General features: G+C 44.7%; 1 protein-coding gene across 5 annotated transcripts in view; it reads left to right on the forward strand.

The window, feature by feature from the left end:
* MAGED1 (MAGE family member D1) overlaps nucleotides 1-10,667 on the forward strand; it is a 64,402-nt gene extending 53,735 nt beyond the window's left edge. For 4 of the 5 annotated variants that reach the window (XM_082445155.1, XM_082445154.1, XM_082445157.1 and 1 more), the window contains 12 exons: nucleotides 4,545-4,618; nucleotides 5,315-6,043; nucleotides 6,689-7,357; nucleotides 7,490-7,553; nucleotides 7,770-7,849; nucleotides 8,077-8,168; nucleotides 8,395-8,474; nucleotides 8,566-8,608; nucleotides 8,880-8,942; nucleotides 9,516-9,630; nucleotides 9,865-10,250; nucleotides 10,457-10,667. In XM_082445155.1, the coding sequence (XP_082301281.1) occupies nucleotides 4,574-4,618; nucleotides 5,315-6,043; nucleotides 6,689-7,357; nucleotides 7,490-7,553; nucleotides 7,770-7,849; nucleotides 8,077-8,168; nucleotides 8,395-8,474; nucleotides 8,566-8,608; nucleotides 8,880-8,942; nucleotides 9,516-9,630; nucleotides 9,865-10,242 (2,358 nt within the window). In that variant the 5' untranslated portion in view covers nucleotides 4,545-4,573 and the 3' untranslated portion in view covers nucleotides 10,243-10,250; nucleotides 10,457-10,667. Of the gene's footprint in view, nucleotides 1-3,844; nucleotides 4,012-4,544; nucleotides 4,619-5,314; nucleotides 6,044-6,688; nucleotides 7,358-7,489; nucleotides 7,554-7,769; nucleotides 7,850-8,076; nucleotides 8,169-8,394; nucleotides 8,475-8,565; nucleotides 8,609-8,879; nucleotides 8,943-9,515; nucleotides 9,631-9,864; nucleotides 10,251-10,456 lie in introns of those variants that run through there. The other variant, XM_082445153.1, reaches the window with a different exon arrangement.
* The last annotated feature ends 10,453 nt before the right edge of the window (nucleotides 10,668-21,120 follow it).

Genomic DNA, 21,120 nt, shown 5'->3' on the forward strand with positions numbered 1-21,120 from the left:
ATTTTCTTGCGGTTCCTGCTCCCACCATCACAGATATGGCATTGAATTCCATCATTGAATCTTTGAATCACTCCTTTCAGATCAAGTGTTATGTTGGAATTATGACTGTGCAGTAGAAGACTTGACTCGGCAGGTCTGGGGTGTTCAAACCCTGTGCATTCCGAAAAATGTCTGCACATTCCAAAGAAAGGTCCAGCTCTTGACAAACCCCTGGGAGATAACCTCTAAGCCTTTGGCATATCGTGCCTGATTAGAGTCTCTTTGTTCACCCGGGGCTTTGGGCTAACAGATGGTTTATGTTAAGAGTATGATTTATAGTGGGGCCTTGAGCCTTGCGGCATTAGTTTGACCTCTGCACAGGCTGAAGACTGAGTAAACTAAGGTAGCCACCCAGGTGTTCCATGCCTACGTGACTGACCTCCAGTAAAATCCCAGGTGCCAAGGCTCAGGTGAGCTTCCCTGGTTATCACACATCTTGCTGGGAGAATTAAGCACTGGCCATACAACTCCACTGAGAGAGGACAACTGTAAGCTCATCCCTGTTCTCTCCTGGACTTTGACTTATGCACCTTTTAGCTTTGTGGATTTAAATCGGTATCCTTTCATTGTAATAAACCATAGCCATGAATGTAACACCTGTCCTGAGTTCTGTGAGTGCTTCTAGTGAATCAATGAACCCGATGGTGGTCTTCAGGACCCCACCACACTGGTAAATCCTAGATCACATTCTCTTAGCTGCTAAGGGAATGTGCAAAAGTGAATATATCTGGCCTTTGTGGCTCTTGCAGTTGGAACTGTTACATAGTATAGAGTATACACACTTACTAAAATGTGAAAAAAACATTTGCAATACGTCTAGCTCTAAGGGATTTCAATAAGCATCTGTAGGACTGTACTGTACCCCAAAATAATTAAGACAAAGACAACACAAGAAAAATAGGTAAAAGACTTGCATAAGTACTTTCCAAAAGAAATCCAGTAGGTCCATTCTTATATGAATATGTGGTCCACTACTTACTTATCAGAAATGCAAATTAAAACCACAAGAAGATACCAATAAAATACACATAAGATTGGGAAAAAAATGGAAAAGTCTTATGACACCAAACGTAGAGTATATCAGTCTTACTCCTGGGCATCTGATGTCATAGGAATAAATATTGAGCATTAAAATATAAGGATATATGTACAAGTATTTTATTGCAATGTTGTTGGTATATGCTCCCTCCCTCCGCCAAAACACCTGAAACCAAAATGAATTACCATCAGTGAGGAAATGGTTGAATACATTGTGGTCCATCCCTATTATGGAATATTATGCAACAATGTAAAAGAATGAATCAGAGGTAGATTAGCATTAACTAAGATAAATCAGATGCATTAAAGTGTATATAATATGATCTTAATTTTTGTAAAACAAAACACATGGAACATGTTTGAACATGAAAGGATATTAAAATGGCTGTTAAAAATGCATGTCTCAGATGAGGGTATAGAGGTGAAAGAAAGTGGGAGGCAGTAAGTAAAAGAATGCAATTTAAAGTATGGCATATATAATGTAATCCTATTTATGTAAGAATATATATGCATAAAGTGTTGTATGAAAAGGTAGCATCAAAATCTTAATAGCAGTTATCTCAAGGTGGTGAGATTTGGAGTGATGGCTACTTAATTTCTAAAATATTTGGGTAATGTTTGAATTTTTAATGATGAATAATAATATGAATATTATTTGTGTAATGAGTAAAAGTAAGTGAATTCATCACAGGAAAGAAAAAAGAGTGCCTGTCAGGTTTCTTGCGTAAGCAGTAGGGTGGATGGTGGGATTCATTCATTCATTTTTGAGCATATAAAATATGCCAGGCATCATTTTAGGTGCTAGGGATACAGCAATGAATAAAACAAACAAAAATCCATCTCTCTAAAAGAGAGAGAAGGGCATGACTAAAGGAGAAACACAATGTGCTGAGGAGGAGGATATATGGGACCTGTTAATTGTAAAAGTACCGAGACAATTGCAGAAGTGAGGTAGGCTGTTGGATTATAGATCTAGAACTCATAAGCCAAGTCAAGAACTGGAGATACAGATTTGGGAGCAGAAAGCATATAACATGGTGTTTCAGACCTTTCCTGAGTCTGATCACGTCCCACTGCAGACACTTTACAGAGGAAGTGCTGAGGAAAAACAGGCAGCTGACAGGGGAGGTTGCTATGCAACAGATGAGGAAAGTCATCCAGCCAGGCAGAATTGATGTTGGCCCTTAGGGACCAAACGCTGCAGTTCTTCCCAGCATTAGCTTCCTTTCATATGTTGGCTCCTGGCAGGAGCTGATGCAAGAACAAATGTGAAGTGTACAAAGATCTACCTTGGATTTTTGGAGAGTATCAGTTCAATTTGCATCATTTCGCATCTGTATATCATTTTCTGCCTTTTTGAGCCTCTCCAGTCATTCTGGAAGTGCAGCATGTTTGTTGTTGGGTAGGACCCCAGTAAGTGCTACTTGTGCTTCCCATTGAGAAGCCGGGCTCAGAGAATTCCAGTGGCCTGAGTGGGCTCATGCAGCTAGTGACACACTGGTCCAGCACTCCATCCCACGAATTGAGGCCCAGCCCTGGAAGTAAGGAGGGCAAACGTTTACTCTCAATCAAGGCTTGCCATGGCTCATGCATACAGGTGCCTGATTGTCCTGGCTGCTCCAGCAGGCACCAGGAAGGCCTCAGGGACAGCGTTTGTGCCACTCATAGCAAAGAGGCCTGACGGAGCAGGGAGTGGACCCCAAGGAGCAATTTGCACACCGGGATGGACCCACGTAGAGCAGGCGGGGAGGAGGGCGCGGGGGACTTCCACCTGTGCCCTCCGGGATGCAGAGCGTGAGCTTAGGTCTCAGGGAACAGAACCCTTGCTTGTTTGGGACAGGTGTTGACAGAGCAGGGGAGGTGGGGCGGATCTGTTGCTCAAACTGGAGAAGGGAGGGTGCCTCAGTCCCCGGGCCAGCGATGGTGCAACAGGGGTTTTAGGGTCTGGAAGACCCAGGCCCACATTTTGCATTTTCTGTTTACTGGCTCAGTGTCCTTGTCTAGTTCATGTAATGTCTGTAGCTCAGCGTCTTTATCTGTACAATGGAGATGCTGACATCCACCTCCCAGGGCTGCTGTGAGAGGAAAACAAGCTCCAGCGTAGATCGTGCTGTGAAGTACACGTTGTGCCCTTCCCTCCCCTCCTCCCCGCCTCCACACACAAAATAAATAGCTGGAGCTGCAAAAGGGCAGGAAAGAAGCTAATGTTTATGAGTCTGGAAGCTGTTGGGTGGGGGGGAAGATCATGTAGAGTCACGTGGCAGGCACAGACTTTTTCTACCTCCATTAATGTATCCTCTCTGGCCATTCCTTTTCCTAGGCCCCCTAAGTGGATGAGCTTATTTTTAGCAGGAGCCTAGAACTTGTTGCAATTAGAGACCCCACACAGAGACCTCCTTAATAGTGACCTAAGTGCTGCTAGACTAGAGGGTGGAGTTGCATGCCCACCTGACAGGAGGGGCCTTGAGAGGGAGGGATAGAACAGAGACGCATTGCGGAAAAGGTAGGGGGCCGGTGTGTGGGGCAAGGGGTGGGATCTAGAGGCACAGCGCATCTGTTTGGGGGAGGGGATATAGAGGAAGGGGAGGGACCGCTGTAAACTGTCCACCTGGTTGGTGGTGGGGTGGTGTGTTGGCAAAGGGGCGGGACTGCTTCCCGCTGCACATGCGCAGCATAGTCTTCAGGGCGAAGCTTTTGTTGGGGAAACGGGAGGGACTCTTATTTGGTCGGTCAGTTCTTGCGCATGCGTACAACCATGTGAGGCGGTGGGAGGTATATTAGGCGAAGAGGCGGGGTCGTCCTAGCTGCCGCGCTGGCATTTTCTCCTGGACAAGGAGAGGGTGCGGCTGCTGAGAGCAGAACACTGCAATCCCGATCCTCTGAGTCGTGAAGAAGGGAGGCAACGAGGGGGTTGGGGTTGGGGCCTGAGGCAAGGTGAGAATTAGCCCCCAGACAGGGCATCTTGCCCCCTGGTGCGGGCCCCCCATTTTTCATCCCGATCCCTTTACCCCGGATTCTGATCCCTCTTCCACTCCCCGAACCCCGATTCACACACCCCTCACCTGATCCTCCCTTATTCAGAATCCCTGTTCGCTCTCTGAACCCCTCCCATCGTTCAGAATCTCTACAGATTTCTCGACCTCGATCTGTACTGTTATACGATTCCTCCTGATTCGAAAACTCCATTCAATTTCCCAAATGCGAATCCCAACGCAATCTGCCTGGATTCAGAACTCTTATCTGAACCCCGATTTGAAGCTTCTCCCCGTCGTAGCTTCTCGGGATTCAGAACCTCCATCCGGACACCCATTCACTTTTCGCACTCCGATCTGGCCCGTTCCCCTCACATTCAGCACCTCATCCGCCCCCACAATCAAACCTCAAACACCACCATCTCCCCAAATTTGTTCCTTCGCATTTGCCCTCTGTAGTATAACGCCCAACTCCTCCTCCTCCACACCCCCCAGGCTCTGCTCTTGCCAGAGGGACAAGAACCATGTCTCAGAAAATGGACTGTGGTGCGGGCCTCCTCGGCTTCCAGGTGAGATCTCCACTCCCCTCCCCACCATTTCCCTAGCCGACAGTTCCCCCCCGGGCCCCTTTGGCTGTCCAGACGCCTGGATCCGATTTTGCCTTCTTGGTGCCTAGATTCTGTCATTTTTCAAATTCCCATGGTTTAAGGGCGCGGGGTGGGGGGGGGGTCGTCCCTTTTCAGCCATCAGTCCCTGCTCAGAGAAAGGGGAGACCCTGTTAGTAGTCAGGGCAATCTGCCCAGAGAATGCTGGTTGGGTAAGGAACCTTTTTTTTCCATAGTCCTGAGGCTTGTAGAGCTCTCTGCCGCCCCCTCCCCCAACCTCCCGCCTCCACCCTCCCTTTCTCCAGCATTCCCCACCCCCTGCGACCCCCTTATTCTCCTCAACTCCTCAAGGCGGCACTCTTGCTCTGCCTCCTCCTCCTGAGCTCCTACCTCACTCTGCATTGCCCTGTTCTAACCTCACTCCTAGATCAGCACCCCCCCTCCACTTTGGCCCCACCCCTTGTTTAGCCCCTGCCCCACTCAGCCCCTACCAAAAGGTTTGTTATCCCTTAACCCACGCAGGCCGCTAGATCTCTTCCTCAGCCTTCCTCTTTTTGCACCAACCGCTCGCCTGCACCTCCCCTGCGTGTTCTCTCCCGTATCCTCCCAACCCCACTTCGCAGACCCAGAGATTTAATTTTTTTTCCCCTGTATTTGCAGGCTGAGGCCTCCGTGGAAGACAGCACCTTGCTTATGCAGACCCTGATGGAGGCCATCCAGATCTCAGAGGCTCCGCCTACCAACCAGGCCACAGCAGCTGCCAGCGCGCCGAATGCTAGTCCTCAGAGTTCACAGTCCCCAACAGCCAATGAGATAGCTGATATGCAGGCTTTAGCAGCTGCCACTAAGCCTAAGACAGCTTTTAAGGCCCAGAATGCCACCACAAAAGGCCCAAATGCTGCCTATGATTTCTCTCAGGCTCTTAATGCCAAGGAGACTCCCAACACGCCGCCTACAGCAGCCTTTAAGTCCCAGAATGCCCCCTCAAAGGGCCCAAATGCTGCCTATGATTTTTCCCAGGCAGCAACCACCAGTGAGTTAACTGCCAACAAGTCGGAGATGGCCTTTAAGGCCCAGAATACCACTACTACGGTGGGCCCAAATGCCACCTACAATTTCTCTCAGTCTCTCAGTGCCAGTGAGATGGTCAACACTCATCCCAAGACAGCCTTCAAGGCTTGGAATGACACCACTAAGGCCCCAGTAGCTGATACCCAGACCCAGAATGTTAACCAAGCCAAGATAGCCACTTCCCAGGCTGACATAGAGGCTGACCCATGCCCAAGTATCTGTGAATCTGATGGTGCAGCTGCACAGACATCAGCAGATGGTTCCCAGGCTCAGAATCTGGAGTCCAGGACTATAATTCGGGGCAAGAGGACCCGCAAGGTGAGATCCCTGCTAGTCCCACTTTGCTTTGGGGGCTCTCTTTTCTTCTCTGAGGTTGTTCATTTGTTCTAAACAAAACAAAACTGAATATATATAACTGTCTGTATTTGACCAGGTTGTAGGTGTTAATTCCTGTTCTCTGAGTGTCCACAGACTAATGGGGAGATGAGACATGGACACATAATATATACAGCCTGTATGTAATTCACTTTACATTTTGAAAGTAGCCACCATGTGTTAGGTCTTGGCCTAGGCACATTCACACAGGTTATCTCACTCACTAAATCTTCAAGGTACCTCATACCAGCTAGGGATCATAGTTTCAGTTTTATGAGAAGGAAACTAAGTCCCAGAGAGGTGAAGTGACTTGAGTGATTTGTCCAGGGTGGTACAAGCAGAGCCAGTGGTGGACATGGGAAGAGGAGAAGCCTCAGGCCCCACCCTTGGGTTGCTCCTGGCCTGGTTCAGAGATGAAACTCCTGCCTGGAAGACAGTGAAAGACAAGCCCAGGACTCAGGGTGACCATTGGCTAGTGGGTCAGGCTGTCACTACAGGTGAGGGTTTTAGGGGGCCTTCCTGGAATAGATATGGTGAGGACATAGAAACAGTTGGTGACCCTGACCTTCCTTTTCTCTGATGATGCAGATTAATAACTTGAATGTGGAAGAGAGCAGCAGTGGGGATCAGAGGCGGGCCCCACTGGCTCCAGGGACCTGGAGGTCTGCACCAGTTCCAGTTACCACTCAGAGCCCACCTGGCGCACCCCCCAATGTGCTCTGGCAGACCCCATTGGCTTGGCAGAACCCATCAGGCTGGCAAAACCAGCCAGCCAGGCAGACCCCACCAGCACGTCAGAGCCCCCCAGCTAGGCAGACCCCCCCAGCCTGGCAAAACCCAGTTGCTTGGCAGAACCCAGTGATCTGGCCAAACCCAGTGATCTGGCAGAACCCTGTGATCTGGCCGAACCCCATTGTCTGGCCTGGTCCAGTTGTCTGGCCGAACCCACTGGCCTGGCAGAATCCACCTGGATGGCAGACTCCACCTGGATGGCAGACTCCACCAGGCTGGCAGGGTCCTCCAGATTGGCAAGGCCCTCCCGACTGGCCACTACCCCCCGATTGGCCACTGCCACCCGATTGGCCGCTTCCCACTGACTGGCCGCTCCCACCTGACTGGATCCCCACCGATTGGCCAGTTCCACCTGACTGGCAGAACCTGCGCCCCTCACCAAACCTGCGCCCCTCTCCCAACTCGCGTGCCTCACAGAACCTGGGTGCCTCACAGCCCCGAGATGTGGCCCTTCTTCAGGAAAGAGTAAGAACTGTAACTCCCCAGTCACTTCTCCCCCCACCCCTTGCTCTTTTCATTGTTGTCTTTCCATCTATAATTCAACCAAGTGTTCTGTAAATATCTTATAACTTTAATGATTTCCTTTTTCCCTCCCAGGCGAATAAGTTGGTCAAGTACCTGATGCTTAAAGATTACACAAAGGTGCCCATCAAGCGCTCAGGTAGGTATCCAGTGCCCTTTCCTGGAGCTCTGCTCTTCCCCTCACCCTGTGCTCTGTGGACATCTCTTTGCTTATATGTCCCCTCCTCTTCAATCCCCTCCTTCCATGGTTGAGTCTTCCTTTTTCACTGACTGTGCTCCCCTGGGCAGGTCTGGCAAAGAGGTCGCAGCTCTGTGACCCCTGCTCAGCTCAGGTGCTCCCTCCTCTCTCCTACAGAAATGCTGAGGGATATCATCCGTGAATACACTGATGTGTATCCAGAAATCATTGAACGCGCATGCTTTGTCCTGGAGAAGGTGAGAAGGCAGCCCTGAGGAACAGAATGATGGGGAAAGGTTTCTGGTTTTTGTTTTTGATAGATATCACGGGAAAGTCTTGATTTAAAAGATTCATGGGATTCCTACTGGGAGTTTAGGGCAAGTCTCACAGGGAGGTGAAGGAGTAGCTGAGTGTGGGTAGTACTGAGTGTGGGTAGCTTATGCTAGATTTTGTAATTTCATAGTCTGTTTTCTTGTCCCTGTAGAAATTTGGAATTCAGCTGAAGGAAATTGACAAGGAAGAACACCTGTATATTCTCATCAGTACCCCTGAGTCCCTGGCTGGCATACTGGGAACGTAAGATGGGAAAGGAGGTGGAACATTGCCTTTCTCAGTGATGCTTTTTTCCTGGAGTTTCGAGTAGGTCAGGGTCCAGGATTCAGGGTCACATAGCAGGTCATGGGCAGACCTGGGGTAGAATTATCCCCTAGCTGAGGAATACTGGGGAAGCTAGATGGGTAAGCTGCCTGGGGTGTCTCATGCAAATGACTGCTGAAAATATATTCTTTTTGTACTTCTTTAGGACCAAAGACACACCCAAGCTGGGTCTCCTCTTAGTGATTTTGGGTGTCATCTTCATGAATGGCAACCGTGCCAGTGAAGGTGAGTGGCTGGGCCAGCAGCTGGGGGTTGGCTACCGCCTGATTTCCACGCTCATTTTCCGTCCCTTGTCTCCCCTTGCCTCCCATTGCAGCTGTCCTCTGGGAGGCACTACGCAAGATGGGACTGCGTCCTGGGTATGATTGGGCTCTCTCATCTCTTGCCTGTTTATATCATCCTTTGGCAACAGAGGATGGTCCCAGGATTGCATCAGCCTGGTGGTCTAAGGGAATTGGTTTGGGGAGGTACAGAGCCCAAGGATGTGACCTGGGTGGATGGGGAAATAGTCCTGACCTCTCTGCCTCTTCTCTTGTCTCTGACCTCTGTGCTGGAAAACTCTTTTCTTTCCTTGCAATGTCATAGTCTCTGATTATGGATCCCTTTTTTTGTTGTTGTTGTTACTATCAGGGTAAGACATCCCCTCCTTGGAGATCTGAGGAAACTTCTTACTTACGAGTTTGTAAAGCAAAAGTAAGTGATGCCTAAGCAGCTTTGTCTGGTCTTCATGAATTCTGTGTGCTGGTCAGCCTCAGAAAGCCCTTTCCATGCTCATTTCTTATACTAACTATACCTATACCTATGCATATACACACACATATGTACGCAGGAGTATTTATTGAGTATACTCCTTGTGGTTGGATTTTCCTGCAGTATAGTGATCTTGCAAGTGGAGCCTGTCCACCACGCCCACAGTAGATATTCCAAAGGCTGGGCTTAGCTGAGGCTTTGCAATGGGCCTATCTGTGGTTCAATGACAAGATTATAAGAACTTGGAGCTAGAGTTGTAACAGAGGGGGTGAAATTAAGTGTTGTCCTTTCTATGACCCTACACAAGCCACCCTCCAGGCCTAGGTGACTGCTTTGTGTAGAAGCACTGGCACAGGAATTCAGAGGCCTGATTATTAGAGGGTAAATCTGTGTTTAGGAATGAGACTGGGGCGAGTTGCTACCTGAAATCTGGGATGTCAGAATCTCAGATTATTATGCATTGATGGACTATCATTCTGCCTGGGTAGAAACAAAGGCCTTTCTCCTCTTTCTAAGGTACCTAGACTACAGACGAGTGCCCAACAGCAACCCTCCTGAGTATGAGTTCCTCTGGGGCCTCCGTTCCTACCATGAGACTAGCAAGATGAAAGTGCTGCGATTCATTGCAGAGGTAATAGAGGAACTGCAAGACTCGATAGGTTAAGGGATGAAGTATGACTGGCTGGGAAAAGTCCAGAGCAGGAATGAGATTTTAGGTACCGCACATGGTAGGTACCACATTATTGGTGGTATTTGTTGTTACTACATAAACAGTATCACAAAGTAGGATGCTAAATATATAGTAGGTGCTTCATAAATATTAACTAATACTATTATGGGTTTTATTTTCTACTCCTCATCTCAGGTTCAGAAGAGAGACCCTCGTGACTGGACTGCACAGTTCATGGAGGCCGCAGATGAGGCCTTGGATGCTCTGGATGCTGCTGCAGCTGAGGCTGAGGCCCGGGCTGAGGCAAGAACCCGCATGGGGATTGGAGATGAGGCCGTATCTGGGCCCTGGAGCTGGGATGACATTGAGTTTGAGCTGCTGACCTGGGACGAGGAAGGAGATTTTGGAGATCCCTGGTCCAGAATCCCATTTACCTTCTGGGCCAGATACCACCAGAATGCTCGCTCCAGATTTCCTCAGACCTTCGCCGGCCCCATTATTGGCCCTGGTGGTACAGCCAGTGCCAACTTTGCTGCCAACTTTGGTGCCATCGGTTTCTTCTGGGTTGAGTGAGATGTTGGGTAGGTATATCACTTTGGATTGGGCACTTAAGGTCATTGGGAGATACAGAATCCATGGGAATGTATTTATGTGCTCTAGCTGGGAGTCCTAGGAAACACGTGGTGGGGAGCTGAGGGAAGTATGGGGAAGCAGTATTTATTTATGTTCCTTACTATTTGGTATATAGCATTGATTTTTACATTTTTTTTCTTTTTTATATTCACAGATATTGCTAATCAGTTGCAATAGTCTTTCCCCTGAGTGAGGCTGAAGCCTCAGAATCCTTCTAAACACAGCTATCTAGAGAGCCACATCCTGTTGACTGAAAGTGGCATGCAAGATAAATTTATTTGCTGTTCCTTGTCTATTGCTTTCTTCCCCCCTTGTGTGCTGTCAAGTTTTGGTATCAGAAATAAACGTTGAAACTGCAAAGTGAATTAGATGTGCTCCCTGTTTTTTCTGTGTTTAGGGAGAGATCAACATGTTTATATGGGAGAGATGGGGCCTCAGTTCTAGCCTGAAGGGCGGATCAGCTTTCTGACTAATGGATAGGGAAACAAAGGAGGGATTGATGAACACGAATGTTAATGAGGTCTAAAAAAAAGTATGGTATTAAATATCACTGAAGTGACTCATATGTGATAGATATGCTGCTAGGTGTTTTGAAGTGACATTGAAAGATGAAATAATGAGAGAGGGTGTAGGTGGTCAGACAGTTGCATATAAGAAGACGGAGGAGGTAGAACTCCAGGTAATAATAATAAAGTTCGGAGAGTGGGTGGTTGAAGGTGAGGGAAGATAACTGTTCCTGGAGATAATGTTCTGGGGACTCCAGGGTGTTGGTTGTATTATCCATGTGGAAAGTGAAATGACCCCAGGATGGGGGCAGGAATAGGAGCAGAGAACATGATGAGCCAGGTGCCAGAGTTTCCTGTGTGAGAAGGAAGATCTCATACCCCTAGTCACATTGCCCATAAAGGGGCAGTCCCACTGGTGCCCCTTACCTCTGGAAATGCTGCCCAGGAATCTGCCTCTAGAAAGCCTTCACAGTCCCCACCCCCACAGGAACAGGGCCTCATCACAGAGACAAGGTCTCATGCATAGTGAAGGAGGCCTCACAATGGCCACTTCTCCCCCTCCTGCAGGGAGAAAGAGGAACCTTTGTTGCTCAGGGAACAAGAATTGAGAAAGTAAGACAAAGCTCCATGCAGAGCCAGACAGTCTTTTGGCTATGACTGTGAACGGGGATGGCTTGAGCTGCTGAGGTCTTGCTGGAAGCAGAGCTCTCTCACGGAGGATCAAGTTAGAGGCCATAACTTCCTCAGAGGTTTAGTGTTACCCAAGCATATGGGCAAGGGCAGACGCAGGAGCTCCTGGGGTAGAAGAAAGCAGGAGCAAAGGCAATTTAGCCTCCTGGGAAGGGCTCAGTAGTGGGCAGGGACAGTGTCCAGGGCTTCCTCAGGTTCCCGGCTGACGTCCACATTCTGAGAGGAGAGAACCCAGTATTAGCAGGAAGCAGCCAGCAGTGTGGAGCCCCCGCCCCTCCCTGCTTCTTGTCCTCACTGCCAGGCTCCCCTCTTTCAGCCAGGCCTGGATCCTGACCCTCTTCTCAGGCAAGCCTGGGGGAACCTCAGCCAGAGGCCTTTTAGGCAGGGTTGCTCTAGCTGTGTGTGTCTATGGTGCCTCGGGTCTGGGCTGCGGTTCCTGCATTTCTGGGTGCTGGTTATTCTACCTGTTGGTGGAAACACCCAAGCTCTGTGGGACTGGGGCTGCCTTTCTGCAGGGGAGGGTGCTTTCACCACGTGCCAGCTTAGGCCACAGAGTCCCTCACCTACCTCAGGCTTCTCCCGATGTGTGTTTACAGCCTCCACGTTCAGGTAGATGGACTCCACTTTGCAGCCTCAGAAAAGAACAACCCGTTCATCCATAAGCCACCCGGGTAAGCACAGGTCTTCCCTGAGGTGTCATTCCCTCCTCCACCCGTCACCACCGACACCCCCAGCTCCACGCTGTGTGCAGACTGTGACTGCCCTTTAGGGAGGGGAATTTAGATCACGTGTGTGATGTCAGGGGAAGACACTAGGCCTAAGAGACAGGGACGGGGCATCCCCCCAGCTCTGCCCCTAATAGTCTCAGACTTCTCTGAGCCTCCCTTGCCCAGTTGTCAGTGGGAATGAGAGATGGCAAGAGATGATTTCTGCACCCCTCCCCAGCTCTTGTCTGTGAGACAGAAACCTAATAATAACAATGGAGCTCTGTGCATCCTCCCAGCTGTGTTAGGTGCTAAAGTGGTGGAAGAGTCCTGGGGCCTCTGCCTTGCGGCGACCAGTCCCAGGTAAAGTTTATTTCCAGAACTATGCGGTTATGGCAACATCAGAGGTGTGGAAGGTCACAAGGGAGTTCTAGGGAGCCTGTAGAAAGAGGAGGGTGGTATCATTGGGGCCTGGAGCTGGCAGAGGAGGCCCAGTGCCTATGGAAGCCCCCTTAGCTCCATCCCTGTGGATTGAACCCTAATCCAGGCTTCAGTACACCATCTGCCCTGTTCATACCCCAGAAGAGATTTAATTCTTTCCCTTCACTGCTCATGAAATTCTGGTGCAATTTGGACAGTTGGCAAAATCTGAATAAGGTCAGTTAGTGGTCTGTTAGTATCAATGTTAGTGGTCTGGTTTTGATTATTATACTGTTTTCTATAAAAGAATGTGTTTGTAACTTATTCTCAAAATATTTTAAAATTTGTGTCCACATGTATGTGTGTATAGAGTGTGAGAGACAAGGAGAATAATACAAATATAGTAAAATATTTACATTGGAGAATCTAGGTTAAGTGTATACGGGAATTCTTTTTACTATCCTTGCAACTTTTTTGTAAGTCTTATCAGAATAAAAAGTTAAAAAATTATTTTTACTTTAACTAATATTTACTGAAGTTCACTTATCCAACATCTACACACACTCCTTGCCATTGCACCCTTTGGAAATATGTATGTATATATAATATGAATATATAGGATATTGCATCCAGATCTAAGTCCAGGGATAATGGTTCATCCTAATTAGCAGAGATTTTGAATGAGAACATTTGGGAAAATGGACACAAAACAGATCTAGGGAAGCGGTATATGGACTTCTTGGAACCGGTCAGGAGCATGAGGCTATTAGTGTTAGATGTGACCACTCACATCAATATGCTTTCAGTAATCAGGTGGGCAATATGACCCATTCAGTGGAGGTCAGTAAACCTCTTTTCTCAGCCACTCCTGTGCTTTCTTAATGGGCACCTGTAGAAAGTGGTCATGGTGGCGTGAACAGAGGCTATACATGACCTCAGCAACATGGTTTCACTTTACAAAGGCTGATGTGACCACCCCCGCTGCTGAATGCCCAACTTGTCAACACTGTACTGAATTCCTGTTACATACCAATCTCAAGGGGACCAGCTAGGTACCTGGGGGTAAGTTAATTAATTTGGAGCCATTATATCATGGAGGAGTTAGTTGGCTTTATAATTTCTCTGGAATAAGTGAGTATTCTAGACATGGATTTGCCTTCACTGCCTGCAGTACTTCTGTCAGTACCACCATCTGTGATCTTACAGAATGTTTTATCCATAGTTGTGAAATTTTATGCAGACTTGCTTCTGATCAAGGGACATTTTAAAACCAAAAAAGTGTGGTGACTGGCTTATACCTATGGAATTCATTGTTTTATCATGCACTCCATTACTCATAAAAAAAAGTTGTCCTTATATAGTGGAATAATGACTCTATTGAAGACAGTTATGCCACAAGTTGAGAGACAACACCTTGTGTGTTAGAGGTGCTGTCCTACAATATATACTATGTGTCTTGAACTAGCCACCAGTATACAATATATAATGTCATCTAGTCAACAACCAGAATTCCTAGGTCTAAGAACTGAAGAATGGAATTTAGAGTTGCTCCTAAAGACCTATTCACAAAATGTTTCTGGTCCCTGCAATTTTGGACTCTACTGGTTTAGAATTTTTAGTATCCAAGGAAGGCATGTTCCTATCAGATTATTCAACAATGACTCCATTGATTTGGAAGTTTAGATGGCCACCTGGCGATTTTGGAATCCTCATGCCGATAGACAAATAGGCAAAAATTGGGGCTTTCGAATTGGCTAAGATGACTGATTTCTTTTCTTTCTTTCTTTTTTTCAGAGTGTAAGGATTTTATTTAAAATAAGAGGTATAATTCTCCTTGTAGAAAGTAAAGGAAAAGATTGCCCTCCCTTCTTTTTTTCATTTACTTTAGAAACCCTAAAGTTGTAATTTTTCCTCTCTTTGAAATGTAGACAAATCCTTTCGAGAACTAGATAAGTCTTGTCAGCTATACAACCCAGAAATGCCTTTCTCAAAGACTGGGCTCCATCTCTTTAAAATGCAAATGTCCAGACAGATAGCACCCCTAACTCCCATTTTCTGGGAGGTGGGGTTAGGAGCCTAACTTCTGTGTGCACCTGGCTCCAAGCTGTATAGCTACCTTCAGTCATAAAGAGATGAAAAGTTTGCTTTTCCTCTGTATAAAGCCAATTAGCTGACGCAGATGGTCACCCCAATTACCGGATAAAGTTAGTGACAAATGGTGCTGTCAAGTGCTAAGATGACTGATTTCAATCTTCAAGGGGAAGTAGGGTTGCTGCTACATAATGGGCGCAGAAAGGAGTGTATCTGGAGACCAGGAGATCTTCTAGTGTGCCTTATCATGTCCCAACATGGTTAAAATTATTAGACAGCTACAGCAATCCCATACAGGCAAGGCTACCAATCTCTCAGACTGCACATAAATAAATGTTTGAATCATTCTTCTAGATAACCCATCCAACCCAGTCAACCCATGCTGACTGGATGAAAAGAAACATAACAGGAAGAGTGAAGAAAGAAAGTTTATATCAACTTTGACCTTGTAACCAGTTTTAGAAATGAAGGTTGCAGTAGTTACCATATTTGAGTCTTTGCAAAAATATGCATATATGTATATATTTTAGTGTGCCCCTTTTTATTACTTTCTTTTTACTATTACTCTTTTTTTACTATTTTATACATGGTGAGTTGGTGGTAGTTTTATTTTTTATTTATCCATCTTATTTCAGAATATTGATGCAGTATTGTATTGAACTAGAGGAAGAATGGATGCCATCTGAAGACCCTGAACTTGCACATGGATACTATGACTGATAACACTTCAGGTTTGGCTCCCTTTGGGGATGAGTGAATACATTTCTTCTTGTATGAGGAATAGTTGCATGTTGCCATTTTCCAAAGTATAAAATGGCAAAAAGTATGTGTAGATGTTGGACAAATGGACTGTAGAGAATATCTGTCTTGTTGGTATACATTCATTTTCCTAATGGCACTCAATTTCCTTTTAAGATAATAGAGTTCCCCCATTTTTGTGGTAGAAAGAATTCTAGGGTGACTCACAAGATCCCCACCCCTGGTGTACATACACCTTCTCACCGTTATTCAATAAAACACTAATCTAGACACTGCTGTGAAGGGATTTTCCACATGTAATAAGGTCCCAAATCAGTTGACCTTAAAACAGGACCATCATCCTGGGTGGGCCAGACCTAATCAGATGAGGTCTTAATGGGGCCTGCACTCTTCCTGTTAAGAGATATTTGAAGACTGAGAGGGATTTAATACATGGAAATTATCCATTCCTGGATTTGAAGATTGAGGGGCTATATGGCAAAGAAAATGGGTGGCCTCTATGAACTAAATAAGGCCTTCAGCTGATAGCCAGCAAAGAAACGAGGACCTCAGCCCTACAGCTCAAAGACAGGAGTTCTGCCAATAATCTGAATGTACATGGAAGTGGATTCTTCCCCAGAGGTTCCAGAAAGGAATGTAGCCCTGCTGACACCTTGATTTCGGGCTTGCCTGAACAGAGAACCCAGGCAAGCCATGCCTGGACTTCTGACCTACAATTACTATGAGATAATAAATGGATGTTGTTTTCCACTCAAATTGTGGTCATTTGTTTTTCATTAATAGAAAAATGATACATAGTCTTTGTGGGATGACATGTTCACATGTGTGCCTCCTCCCACTGAAATGTTATAAGCCAGATTCTTCCTCTCCCTGTCCTGGTATTGTCAAAGGACCGGCATGCAACCTACTCTTCTCAATCACATGTCCTTTCCTTGGACTTTGAAACTTAAATGATTGACACAAGAGTAAAAAAAAATGGTTTATGGGATTTTTATCCCCAGGGCAGAATTCTTATCAGACTATTTCTGTCTTTGTGCTCCCTATCCAGTTCTTAAGTTCCTTTCTCCAGTCTCCCTCCAGTTCTGTGAGTCTCTGATACCTTTCTAATAAAGCCTACTTATTTACTTTGGCAAGAAAGACTTCCTATTGCTTATGAGCAATGATGTGCTGGGGCCAGCTTGCCCCTGTGTGCACTTCATCCTGCCTTTACATTCAGTGAAACTGGTAACTTGAAGTTGACCATGGTGGGATTATGTACTCTATGAAAAGTGGCAAAGACTACCAATCAGGGATATTTTTGTTTTGTTTTGAGAACCAGTTGTTAACCATTTACCAGCATACCATTGCTTACAATAAAAGTCTTAAATGATGGAACATGTGAGTGCGTGGAAAAGGGCTGGGATACTGTGAGCTCTAGGAGGGCTGAGACAGCAGGATGTTGTAGAAAGAACTTGGACTTTGCCATCAGAGAGCCCTAGCTTCTAATTCTGCCTCCCCCAGTGGTGTCACTTGGGGCAAGTATTTTCTCTTCTCTGTGTTTTAGCTTACTTATCTATGAAAGTATATGAGATAGCCCATATACGACAAACCCACAGCAAACATCATTTTCAATGGTGAAAAACTGAAAGCATTTCCTCTAAGATCAGGAACAAGACAAGGATGTCCACTCTTGCCACTTTTATTCAACATAGTTTTGGAAGTCCTAGCCAGAGAAGAAAAAGAAATAAAAGGAATCCAAATTGGAGAAGAAGTAAAACTGTCACTGTTTGCAGATGACATGACACTATATGTGGAGAATCCTAAAGATGCTACCAGAAAACTACTAGAGCTAATCAATGAATTTGGTAAAGTTTTAAGATACAAAATTAATACACAGAAATCTCTTGCATTCCTATATGCTAACAATGAAAGATCAGAAAGAGAAATCAAGGAAACAATCCCATTTACCATCTCATCAAAAAGAATAAAATACCCAGGAATAAACCTACCTAAGGAGGCAAAAGACCTGAACTCAGAAAACTATAAGATACTGATGAAAGAAATCAAAGATGTCACAAACAGATGGAGAGATATACCATGTTCTTGCATTGAAAGAATCAATATTGTCAAAATGACTATACAACCCAAAGTAATCTACAGATTCAATGCAATCCCTATCAAATTAGCAATAGCATTTTTCACAGAATTAGAACAAAAACTTTTACAATTTGTATGGAAACGCAAAAGACCCGGAATAGCCAAGGCAATCGATTTTTTTGGTTTATTTTTTAAATTTAATTTTATTTTTTATACAGCAGGTTCTTATTAGTTATCTATTTTATACATAGTAGTGTATATATGTCAATCCCAACCTCCCAGTTCATTCCACCACCACCCCCTCCCTCCACGCTTTTCCCCCTTTGTGTCCATACGTTTGCTCTCTACATCTGTGTCTCTATTTCTGCAGCCAAGGCAATCTTGAGAAAGAAAAATGGAGCTGGAGGAATCAGGCTCCCTGACTTCAGACTATACTACAAAGCTACAGTAATCACGACAGTATGGTACTGGCACAAAAACAGAAATATAGATCAATAGAACAGGATAGAAAGCCCAAATAAACCCACATACCTATGGTCACCTAATCTATGACAAAGGAGGAAAGAATATACAATGGAGAAAAGACAGTCTCTTCAATAAGAGGTGCTGGGAAAACTGGACAGCTACATGTGAAGGAATGAAATTAGAACATTCTCTAACACTATACACAAAAGTAAACTCAAAATGGATTAAAGACCTAAATGTAAGACCAGATACTATAAAACTCTTAGAGGAAAACATAGGCAGGACACTCTCTGCCTGATCTTTTTTGATCCACCTCTGAGAGTAATGAAAATAAAAACAAAAATAAACAAATGGGACCTAATGACACTTAAAAGCTTTTGCACAGCAAAGGAAACCATCAGCAAAATGAAAAGAAAACCCACAGAATGGGAGAAAATATTTGAGAATGAAGCAATTGACAAGGGATTAATCTCCAAAATATAAAAACAACTTATGCAGCTCAATATCAAAAAAACAAACAACCCAATTTAAAAAAATGGGCAGAAGGTCTAAATAGACATTTCTCCAAAGAAGACATACAGCTGGCCAAGAGGCACATGAAAAGATGTTCAGCATCACTAATTATTAGAGAAATTCAAATCAAAACTACAATGAGGTATCACCTCACACCGGTTAGAATGGCCATCATTTAAAAATATCTACAAACAAGAAATGCTGGAGAGGGTGTGGGGAAAAGGGAACCCTCCTATACAGTTGGTGGGAATGTAAATTGGTACAGCCACTATGGAGAACAGTATGGAGATTCCTTAAAAAGTAAAAATAGAGCTACCATATGATTCAGCAATCCCACTCCTGGGCATATACCCAAAGAAAACCATAATTCGGAAGGATACATGCACCCCAATGTTCATTGCAGCACTATTTACAATACCCAGGACATGGAAGCAACTTAAATGTCCATTGATGGAGGAATGGATGAAGAAGATGTGGTACATATATACCATGGAATATTACTCAGCCATAAAAAGAATGAAATAATGCCATTTACAGCAACATGGATGGACCTAGAGATGGTCATACTGAGTGGAGTAAGTGAGACAGAGAAAGACAAGTATCATATGATATCCTTTATATATGGAGTCTAAAAGAAAATGGTACAAATGAACTTATTTACAGAATGGAAATTGAGTCACAGATGTAGAAAACATACTTATGGTTACCAAGGGGGAAAGGGTGGGGGGATAGTGACATATAGACGCTACTATATATAAGAGATAACTAATTAAAACCTACTGCATAGCACAGGGAACTCTATTCGGTGCTCTGTAATGACCTATATGGGAATGGAGTCTAGAAGAGAGTGGATATATGTATATGTATGGCTGATTCACTTTGCTGTACAGCAGAAACTAAATCAGCTATACTCAGCTGTAAATCAGCTATACTCCAATAAAAAAATTAATTAAAAAAAAGAAAGTATATGAGGAAAATTCAGTATTTGGCAACAAAGCATAAAACAAACCAACCAACAAAAAAACTCACCAAAACCACTTAGTGCTTACTTTTCCCAGGCACCTTTGCAATTTTGTTGGGATCATCTGACTATGTCTAGCCAATGGATAAAAGTAATATGTGCATTTCCAGGACAACACCTAAGAACCCATATATCTTTGAAATAATGTGTACCCAGCAGACTCCTGGAGGAGGTTCCCTGCATGGGTAGTTGGATGTCATGGTGGAAGTGGGACTGATAGTAGTAGAATGAGAACATGGAAGGACTGGGGTGGCCTCTAAATCCGGGGTCTGGCCCCAACTTTCTCTATCTCTGCCAGACCACTGAAGTACAAAAAGGTTCACATGCAGAAGTAGTTGATTTTAGTAATTTGGTTTGTTATGGAGAGGTGCAAGTGAATGACATAGACAGACTGGATTGGGGGGTCCCAGTCCAAAGGGAAACAGAGGAACAAGTGTAAGCTGGGACCAGATTAAAGAAAATCCCCATAGACCACCCTGGCCAGCTTAGACTCTCTTCTGGGGTATTAGTCATCCACGCACATGATGCCAATTTTTTCACCCACTAATTTTAGTATCATTGATGATTCTTGCCTCATTCAGTTATTACCATGCTTATTGTCCAGAGATGACTTTCTATTTTCATCACTTTTTCTACTTTTTAAAAGTTGGATTTCTACTATTGAATTCTCTGCTATAAAGAAATTTCTTTCTCTTCTCATGTAAGAATGTATATACGTATGTATGTATGTATGTGTGTGTGTATGTATATCAGTGTTGACTCTGATTATTATTCTATTCAATACAGTATAAACCTTTACTAAGATTATTTATTTAGATATGCAAATACTTACAGATTTGATCAGTAGGAACCCCTTCTAGTTGACTCTTCAGTTCATTTGATGCATCCCCATCATTTATTGAGCATTTCTTACATTTGGCACAGCAAGATAATACAGACTCATTTTGTATGTTTCCTGCCTCAGCCATCATACATTTCACCATGGAGCTCTTACTTTTTTTTCTTCAGTGGGAAATGGTGTTTATAAACCAAGACCTGTGTGCTAAGTGTGCTCACTGCTATTGAGGTATCATTGCTACAGACCATCTCAGAAGACAGATCTAGGAGAATTGTGTGTGTGTGTGTGTGTGTGCATCCACATTTTAATCTATTGATATTTTACATCCATTTTAAAAACAATGAGTTCATACTGTTACCCCACTTCCAGTCCAACACAGGATTCATTTCAACCTTCTCCCTTTCAATAATTGTAATCTCCTTCTCCAACAGTGAGAAACCTGGTTCTCATTATCCACTAATTTATTTATTTGTTCAATGCTAGTCTACACAAAATTTAGTTTCAGAATTTTTAACCCATACTTCTTAAAGAAAAATCAAATCAACAACAAAAACGACAATAAAACCAATACTTAGAGTTCAATATTTAAGTTGGTTTTTGTTGTTAGTCCTAAGGCATACAATGCACTTTTCAAAAGTCACTTTGGGGGACTCTTGCTTCCAGAAATATGGAGTAGACGTACTTAAAAAAAATTCCTTCCAGAAATAAAACCTTTAGACAGTAACTGCAAAACAT

Source organism: Balaenoptera physalus (assembly GCF_965194825.1).
Source record: "Balaenoptera physalus genome assembly, chromosome: X".
NCBI lineage: Eukaryota > Metazoa > Chordata > Mammalia > Artiodactyla > Balaenopteridae > Balaenoptera > Balaenoptera physalus.